The sequence below is a fragment of the Galendromus occidentalis genome, unplaced genomic scaffold, assembly GCF_000255335.2.
Source record: "Galendromus occidentalis unplaced genomic scaffold, Mocc_1.1 scf7180000077183, whole genome shotgun sequence".
In the NCBI taxonomy this organism is placed as follows: domain Eukaryota; kingdom Metazoa; phylum Arthropoda; class Arachnida; order Mesostigmata; family Phytoseiidae; genus Galendromus; species Galendromus occidentalis.
In genome coordinates, this window is record NW_003805171.1 from 886,761 (window position 1) to 896,291 (window position 9,531).

Below are 9,531 nucleotides of genomic sequence, written 5' to 3' on the forward strand. Positions count from 1 at the left end.
TACCCGAGTGATTTTTATCCTTGTCATTCATCCTAATCGGATAGAATCGAGAATACATTCGGAAACATAGCAGATCCAACCCGGTTGGAGAGACCCAATGAAGCTGGACCGATGAGAGGAGGCGACGTCATTTATATTCTGAGAGGTTTGACCCATTTGTCGCTCCTCGGACGCGGAAGCACAGCTATCCACTAGTAGTTTCGTGGCCGTCGCAAGTACCTCGATCCTAGCAGGTCTATGTTGCGAAAGCGTAGAGGCGCTTCTACTAAGTTGAGGATACCGACGTCAGGGTGCCGGAGATACCGAGAGTTGACGCCCCGTCTTCCAGGGCAACATGCGCAAGGCCGAGATGAGCTCCAAAGAAGAAACTACGGAGCCATGAGGTCTGCAAACCGCCACGATGTATTTCTGATTCCCAATACAAACAGCAGTCGCGGGGCAATCAGGAATCGAGGGACAAGCTTAGATTGTGATCGGGACTTGGGGCGGAGTATCTGATTCATAGAGTCAGCGGAGTTCTAGGATGTCACCTCCCAGGATCGATGCGCTCCTGTTCTCTTCGCTAGGTCCCCTTTCGAGCGGGGATTTGCCGAATGAAATTCCGACTACCTACAACACTGTTCTGGCCTTTACTGCGAGATCAGCAAGCTCGGACAATGGCTAGCGTAAACTTCAAGAATCGTGATGCCGCCGATTTTAATCCGTTCGGATAATACTCCGTGTTCTCATCCGCTAACATCGGAAATGAACCAGATAAATAGCAGCAGGAGGTGAGAATGGGGTTCAAGGAGCTTTCTGCTTTCCCTTCTCCCTTACGGCTTTCCCGCATTCCAAACTATCGTCTTCGATCGGCCATCCAACGGACTTGGTGAAGAAGCTGAGCTAAGGGATGGGGACTGCCCATCCACAGTGTTCATATTGTGCTGCAATGTTCGAAATCTCTCGAGTTCATCTAATCCATCTTTAGAGAAGACACTCTTTTCGAGTGGAGAGGAGTCTACCTCAAAGCAGCAGCCGGATTCACGTGGATGCGGCGGCAGTCAGTTGAAGTAGCGCGTTCTCACGTCGATGAACCCTTTCCCTATGTGACTCTTTTTTCCCGCTATTTCGTCGCGCAGCTTAGCAGAAAATCGCAACACAATGTCTGTGCCTGCAGTTCTGACCGGACTTTGACAAAAAGTTCGTCGATCAGTGCTGCCCAACCTTCATCCAATAAGAGGATCATCCATCAGCGGATTACCAATCGGGAGAGAAGATTCTCGACAAAGTGTTGCTAGCTGTGAATGAGGGAGTGTTATTGAATCACAGAAACAATGGCTCTGGGCCTGACGAAAGTGCCCCTGGACTCGAATGTATTCTGGTCACCAGTGGACCCTCGGACCGAGGGCTGGTTTTTGGTGGGAAACTTGCCAGCGCTGATAACCCTTCTCGTGGGATACGTGTACGTCGCGAAGATCGCGGGACCCCGATGGATGAAAAATCGACCGCCCTTCGACAATCTCAAACCAGTGATCCGAGCCTACAACTTCGCCATGGTGCTCACCAACGCGCTCATGCTAAAGTACATACTAGCAAGAACCTACTTCGGAGGTGGATACTCTTTTTATTGCCAAGGCATAAGCTACACCGATCGGAGTGACCAAGCGATGGAACTAGTGTCCGCGTTGTATTTCTACACCTTCATACGGATAATCGACTTCTTGGATACGATATTCTTCGTTCTGAGGAAGAAGTTCGACCATGTGAGCCTCCTCCACGTGTCGCATCATTGCCTCGTGGTATTCATCGGCTGGTACGGAGCGTCGCATGGTTTCGGAGGACAACCCATGGCCGGAACAGCCGTAAACATGTTCGTGCATGTCATCATGTACACGTACTATTTCTTAGCATCGTTCGGAAAACGCTTCGAAAAGTATCTTTTCTGGAAAAAGTATCTCACTCAGCTACAGCTGCTGCAGTTCATCTTCTGTATGGTGCATATTCTCGTGCCGGTTTTCGAACCTCAATGCTTTATCCCACTGGATCATGTGGCGGTCGTTATCCTTCCCGTCATATTTTTCCTGGCGATGTTCTCAAGGTTCTACGTTCATACCTACCTGAAAAAAAGGTGTACAGAAGTTATGAAGACAGCTCTCATCAAAGATATACCTGACAAAGAAAGAGCCCTAGCGACAGCCCGGGAGCAGCCTAGCTTCAGAGAGAACAAGAAATTAAATTAAATTGAAAGAATAATTATGTATATGCATAGGTTTGAATGCCCGCGCGTTTCCTAATTGATGCGCTGAAAAACATGAATCTGGATGGAGACGCTCTGACGTGGGCCCGAGGGAACCCATGCCGAATAGACTTCTCTCAAGCAGAACTCCATCAGGTTCAAATAGTCGCGAAGGTCATCTCCGTAGAGTAATCAAAGCTCCATGATTTCAACACCATCGATTGGCACCGCTCCGAGATGATTATCTCTTTGACACAAAATGCCCGAGCTAACTCTACCGGCTTCGTGAATGTCCCCGCTTAGATAGGGGGTCGCCAGAACCCCGCTGGGTGCTCCTCTCTCAGCTCACACCCTGTAACGAGTCAGACACGTATAGAAGCACTCCGCATGACTTCAATAAATACAGAAGAGTACTGATGCCTCCGTGTCAAGGATGCCCCTTCGTTTCCTGCTTTATTCTTCGGGGGCCAGTAGCGTAGCCAGTGCATGGTTTACCCTCGTTCACTCGACGCAAGACTCGACCAAAATCTAGTCATCACTTCATCAGCTGTTTCTCGTTTTATCGCAACAGAAATCATCCGTGCACACTGAATAATTTATTGGGTCTCCGCTGCCCCGGTGAGTGCCAGTATCTCATGACCGACCAGCAGCGGTCTCCAATTCTGTCAATCTTCGGAGCAGCTACTGTCCACGCCGAGTTCTGGAGAAATTCCTGCGATATATAGATTTTTGGAGATCCGAAAATTCAGCGAGCATCCACAGATCGTGATTCTTCGAGCATCGCCGGATCAGCCGATACTCGCTTAAATTCAACAGCTGCTGAATTCAATCACTCGAGTCCCCGATTACAATCATCCGTCCAAGAAGACAAGCGATGCGAAGCAGTCATCGACATCCTTCAGGCGAAATTGTTCATTGGAGAATCCCCACAGCAGAGGAAGGGTTTGAACGGGCTGATACGATTGCACGTAGCATCCTCCTTGATCCAATCGATACATAGTTTATTGTTCTGGAATTCAATCTTGATGTCTCAGATATGTCGACAGCTGATGTTCACACCTTTATCTTGACCGAGGTACTCGAGAACGAGTCTGTGCCGAAAGGACTAGAATTTCTGCCTCCGGATTCTACGTGTGCAAGTCTCAACGGAACAATGACCAATATTCCCGGCGACCCAAGGCTCGGGAGGTCATTTCACTCGGTGCTTCAATTCGATGGCCTACCGAAAACAGTAAAGTCCTCGAAGCCTCGCCGCCGACCTCGCAGTCATCCAAAGGAACATTCTCGACGATTAGTCGAGCCTGATGAGAACTTACAACCCTAAGTCACAAGATGATGCGCGCACCTTCTATGTAATCCATGTAAGATGCGCGTATAGCTCTGCATAGCTCTGATAGTCTATAGCATAACGATCAAAGATCCAGAAATTCATTCTCATCGAGTTCCTCCCTTCCCAAATTACCGGAGGCCCCAGTATGAATGTATGAATATGACCGGGATCAGCCACACGAAAAGACAGCGAAGCCAATCCGCTTGCACGGACTGAGCTTGTAGGGGAGAGCCATCACGAAGAAATCCTGAGAAGTCTGCCGGAATCTTCGAGCTGTGTATTCGGAGGAGCAGTCACTGAAACGAAAGTGGGCTCAAAAGGAGAAGCGATGAAACCATGAAGTCCCACGACCACTACGGTGCTTTTCTGAGACCCGATTCAGACAGCGCTCGAGGGTTCGACCCGATCTGTCGCTCTTCGTTGGGTCCTTGCTCGAGCGAGGAGACGCGCAGTAAAATTCTGTCTACCCAGGATACTGTTCTGCTATTCACAACGAGATCAGCGAACTCGGACCACGGCAGACGAAAACTCCACGAACCGTGGTGCCTCCCAGTTTCATCCGTATGGATGATGTTCCTGAAGTTTTGCTCATGCTTCCATGCGCCAGCATCGGGGATGAACCAGAAACAGCAGCGTCAGATGAGACTGGAAACCCAGAAGCTTTCTGTTCTCGACCTTTCCCTCTCGACCTTCCTACTCTTGATCTCCGCGTCTCGATTCGATCATCATCTAGAGCAGGTGGGAAAAGCTCGGGGATCGGGGTTCATTAGAGGGGGCGCTTTGCTCGAGTGTAGGGGGGCTCCCGAAAAACAGCAGCGTTATTCTGCGTGGACATCGAATCCTTGGAGAAGCGTCGACGGACCCTTTCACCAGGCGACTCCGCTTCCGGTATTCCGCCGCCTAGCGTGGCAGAAAACCGCAACACGATGTGTGAGCCTGCACTTCTGACCGGACTTCGTCTAATAGTTCGCCGATCTGTACCCGCCAGATGATGAGGCAGTTGTAATCGCATCCCTCTTATTCATCCTGGCAGTGTTTTCCAGGTTCATACGTGGCCGAAGGAGAGGACCTCAGATGCTATGGAGATAGTTCTGACCAAAGATATTTCTGACGAAGAACAAGCTTTCTGCTACAGCTCAGGAGCGATCCTAGTAAACTGAGTCGAGAGAATCTTCTTCAATTCATGAATCTCGATAGAAGCGCACTGAGTTTAGCCCGGGGGAGCCCAAGCTGAACCGACTTCTCTCGGGAGATGCATGATCGCGAAGGTTCTCTCCGTAGAGCAATCAAGGCTGTACGATTCCGATATCACAAATCGGCACCGTCTCGAGACGGTTTTGTCTCTCTCATTAATTGCCCACGCTAACTCCACCGCACTCGTACCTATCCGTACAGACATAGGGGTGCTCCTCGGGGGAGCACCCCTGTTGGGTGCTCCTCTCTCAGCTCACATCCTGTGCCGCGTCAGACAAGTATAGAAGAACTCCACGTGCGCTCAATAAATACAGAAGAGTTCCGAAACCTCCCTGTGAAGCAGCGCCACCGTCCTCTGCTCCATTCCTCGATGACTATGAGTGGAGTCAGTGCGTGAGCAAACGGTCAATCTCGACCCAGCTCACTCGACGCAAAACTCGACTGAGGTCTAGTCACCATCAGGTTCGTCGATCAGTTCTGCCCAAGCTTCATCCAATAAGAGGATCAACTATCAGCGGATTACAGATCGGGAGAGGAGATTCTCAAGTGTGGTGAACCGTGAATGAAGAGGTGTTGTTGAATCTCAGAAATAATGACTTTGGGCCTGACGAAAGTGCTCCTGGACACGAACGTATTCTGGTCACCTGTGGACCCTCGGACCGATGGCTGGTTCTTGGTGGGGAACTTGCCGGCGCTGATAGCCCTCTTGGTAGGATACGTTTACGTCGCGAAGATCGCCGGGCCCCGATGGATGAAGAATCGACCACCTTTCGACAATCTCAAACCGGTGATCCGAGTCTACAACTTCGCCATGGTGCTCATCAACGCGCTCATGCTCAAATACTTGTTAGCGAGGACCTACTTAGGCGGTGGATACTCACTCTATTGCCAAAGCATAAACTACACCGATCGGAGTGAGCAAGCGATGGAGCTAGTGACCGCGTTGTATTTCTACACCTTCGTGCGGATAATAGATTTCTTGGACACGATATTCTTCGTTCTAAGGAAGAAGTTCGACCATGTGAGCGTTCTCCACGTGTCACATCACTGCCTCGTGGTATTCATCGGCTGGTACGGGGCGTCGCACGGTTACGGAGGGCAACCAATGGCCGGCACAGCCATAAACATGTTCGTGCATGTGATCATGTACACGTACTATTTCTTAGCATCGTTCGGAAAACGCTTCGAGAAGTACCTCTTCTGGAAGAAGTATCTCACTCAGCTACAGCTGCTGCAGTTCATCTTCTGCATGGTGCACATTCTAGTGCCGCTCTTCGATTCCCGGTGCTCCATCCCACTGGATCATGTGGCGGTCGTTATCGTTCCCGTCATATTTTTCCTGGCGATGTTCTCAAGGTTCTACGTTCATACCTACTTGAAGAAAAGGAGCACAGAAGCCATGAAGACAGCTCTCATCAAAAATGTACCTCTCAAAGAACGAGCCCTAGCAACAAGTCGGGACAAGCTCAGATTCGAAGAGATCAAGAAATTGAATTGAGGCGGAAGAATCCCGCGCACGCTTGGGTCCAGAGAGTTCCGAGTGTTCCCCATGTTGTTTAAATTTATTAATCTAGATGGAGACGCCCTGAGTTCGGCCCGAGGGACACCACGCCTTCTCTCCAGCTATATCGCAAGCGCAAACACATCAGGTTCACTCAATCGCAGGGCTCATCTCCCAAGAGTATTTAGATCGTTCAATTTGAGCAATATCGATGGACACCGTTCCGAGAGGGTTGTCTACTTCTCATCAATCTCCTGAGCCGCGTTCCCAGCCGTACTTCGATGAGAGAGGCGGCCAGCAGAACGCCTGTCGCGCGCTGCTCTCTCAGCTCACATCCTGTACCGAGTCGGGCACGAAAAGGAGCATCCCGCAACCAATTTATCATCAATTTAATAAATACACAGGAGAATACTGATATATTTGTGTAAACGCAGCGCCTCCGTTTCCTGCTCTCCTACTCGAGGACTAACAGTGTAGTACAGTCGTGTGTGCTGGAGGGAAGGGGGAAAGGGCCATGGCCTCCCCGAGAGCTCTATACTTATCCGATCGACTTTTGGAGTGATACTTTTCGGAATGACATCCGGAAGTTATTGAATTTCGAGAATCGGGACTGGAAAGTTACGGATGTAGAAACAGTTACCTGAAGTTGAGAAAAATGGAAGACTGTTTGGTCCCCCAGAGAGAATCCTGGGCACGTTTCGAGTGTAGTCAGTGCTGGAGCGAGTGGCCAATCCTCGACCTAAGGACTAAGCTTACCCAACCGAAATCTAGTATTCATCAAACTCGCCCTGCCTACATCGGATCAGAGGATACTCCATCAACGGTTTACCGCTTACTATAGAATATCCTCGGGAGAAGTTGTCAGCTGAGAATGGCGAAGTGTTGATTGAGTTCTAGAAACACTAGCTCTGGGCCTGACGAATGCCTCTTCGGACTAGAATATATACTGGTGATCAGTGGACCCTCGGACCGAGGGAAGTCGCCATCGCTGATCACGCCTCTGGCAGGATACGTGTTCGATACGCAGAAGTGTACAGCCGTTATGAGGACAGCTCTGATCGAAGATGAGCCCGACAAAGAGCGAGCCTCGAAAAACACTCGGGGACGCCAGCTCCCGAGAGACCGAGACCGAAACGGGAGATTCCCGTTTATGCCCAGGAGGGAGCGCCAACGCGTTCCCTCATGTGGTTTGCGGAGAAGAAAGTATCGGAGCCGCGAGTGCCGCGATTCATCATTGTCTCTATCATATAATAAAACTTTGGGCGTACAATATGTATAGTAAGAGAAGAATAGAACATCGCACAGTAAATAATGATCGTAAATCCCAGCACGCCGTATGAGTATTTTGAGTTGCTTCATTCTGACAGCCGTCATCTGTCCAGGGTGAAGTCGCGGGGTCGGATCAGTCTTTCCTCCAAAAGAGCCGTCTGCAATGAAGCGATAGTGGCCACTAAGTTGGACGCAAGTCAGGTTTTCGAGAAAACATAATCGGTTTCGGTGAGAATTTCAACACCGGGCATCCTAAGGGTCTCGTCTATGGCGCGTCGGAACATTTTTCGTATCTAAACCGAAGCCCACTCCATCAACAAGCTGGCAAAAGCTAAGGGAGATTTGGAATTGCGGTTATGACCCTTGTTTGTTCAATACATTACTCAGTTCTGGAGTCATCGGGTCACGAATTGCCCAGCAAGCGGTCAGCAGCCAAGTGTCGTCAGTTTGGGACCAGAAGCTCCGGGCGGCTGTATTCAAATCTCTCATGCCAGAGTCATTGCTTAAAAAAGGAGACCGCCGAAAGTTCCGGTGGGCACCGTCAATGATCGCGGAAGGCCAGCGAGGGATGGGGATCGGACCAGTTGTCCACGGATCGCTCACGGAGTTTCATGGGGATAAACCAGGCTCCAATAATCCTTGCCCCGTCATTCAGAATCACTACGCAGAAATTGGAAGTGTTCCGAACCACAACAGAATGAGGACTGTCCCGGGTCCCCTCCCGGGCATCGCGGTGTGATCTTGCGAAATATCTGATCGGCAGGCAAGCGAGACCCCAACCAGCACCTGAGATTGCGATTCTTTAAGAGTTCCGCAACTGACAACACAGACTAGTGATTAATCCGTAGAGAATCAACTGCTGACACTGCTCCGAATGAGCCTGGAGCAGAGCGCCTCATTGGTGGCTAGCCGCGCGAATAGGGCTCCACCTACCCAGAGCCCTGGGCTGCTGAGGACTTGCAAGCGACGATTTTCGGAACAATCATTCATTTGCTTTCTTGGAAGATGATGGTCTATTCCAAATATTCTGAGTTAAAGAAATTATTGCCATCACATATCGGTGTTGCCTCTTGGCTCGAACGGAGCAGCGTTGGAGTCTTGAATCCCAACTCAGGGTTCCGAAGCTGTCGAAGCAGCCGATTCCGGCGTCAGTGCTGTCACTGACGGCGAAGAAGATTCAATTGTGCCATTGAGACAGCGTTCGGAAGAACGGCCTTGGCTCCAAGCATAACTGATGCAGTCTGGCGTCAGAATATCTAAGCGACCAGGCAAGCTGAAAATTGTGGCCTACAATGTATGCCGCACGGCAGCTCGGAAGAACTATACGGTGAAGAGAGGACGAAGAATACTGCCAACTTCTGACTTCTTTCGGTCCATGCGAAAAACTGAGCTGCGGGACTCCGTCGTGAGCTCAGTGGCAGGTCGGTGCTCGGAATGGTAGATCGGCTCAGGACGCCTAAATGGTTTCTTCCATTACTGGTCTAGCGTATTCTACAAGAATGATATTTTTCCCTCGACACCCGACTCGGTCGCATCGCGCTCAACGTGTAGAGCTTTTGCTCCTCTTGCGGGATCAGGGAGATACCCATCGAGAAACCGCCTATGACCCCGATCCGGACGGAGAAAAAAAATTTGCGGAGCAGATCATAGGTCCTGAGAGGGCTACCGAATTTGGATGTCGTAATCTCAATCGTCGGTCACAGTCGCCCCGCCACTTATCTTCCTCCATTTCACCCTTCACAGTCGGCGTGAGCGACGGAGCTGCCCACGGAAGCCACACTTCAGACATCAATACTTAAACCCGCTAGTCGTTCCATATTCCGCTTGGGCCGACTGGTAGACCGCAAAAATTGTCTGCTCTGGTCGGCAAATCACTCACAGTGAAAAGGAAGTTCTGATGATACGTGTCACCTGTCACAAGCAGGTGGAGGGTTTGCAGAGCGTGACATAGACACCGTACTCTTGCTCAAACACACAGAAATTCGACAGTGAGGACTCCTCTGGGGTCCTTGTTCAATTCGA

At 50.3% G+C, this 9,531-nt stretch overlaps 2 protein-coding genes across 2 annotated transcripts; both read left to right on the forward strand.

Annotated features, from left to right (window-relative positions):
• The first annotated feature begins 1,313 nt into the window (after window positions 1–1,313).
• On the forward strand, window positions 1,314–2,246 carry LOC100907169 (elongation of very long chain fatty acids protein 7-like). The gene has a single exon (XM_029110968.1). It carries the CDS (start codon window positions 1,314–1,316, stop codon window positions 2,217–2,219), a length of 906 nt encoding a protein of 301 aa, XP_028966801.1. The 3' UTR covers window positions 2,220–2,246.
• A 2,909-nt stretch (window positions 2,247–5,155) lies between these two features.
• On the forward strand, window positions 5,156–6,237 carry LOC100900630 (elongation of very long chain fatty acids protein 4-like). The gene has a single exon (XM_029110966.1). It carries the CDS (start codon window positions 5,332–5,334, stop codon window positions 6,235–6,237), a length of 906 nt encoding a protein of 301 aa, XP_028966799.1. The 5' UTR covers window positions 5,156–5,331.
• Window positions 6,238–9,531: the final 3,294 nt, after the last annotated feature.

What these genes read in the sequence shown, in the direction of transcription:
- LOC100907169 (XM_029110968.1), top strand. Translation starts at nt 1,314, where the DNA reads ATGGCTCTGGGCCTGACGAAAGTGCCCCTGGACTCGAATGTATTCTGG.
- LOC100900630 (XM_029110966.1), top strand. Translation starts at nt 5,332, where the DNA reads ATGACTTTGGGCCTGACGAAAGTGCTCCTGGACACGAACGTATTCTGG.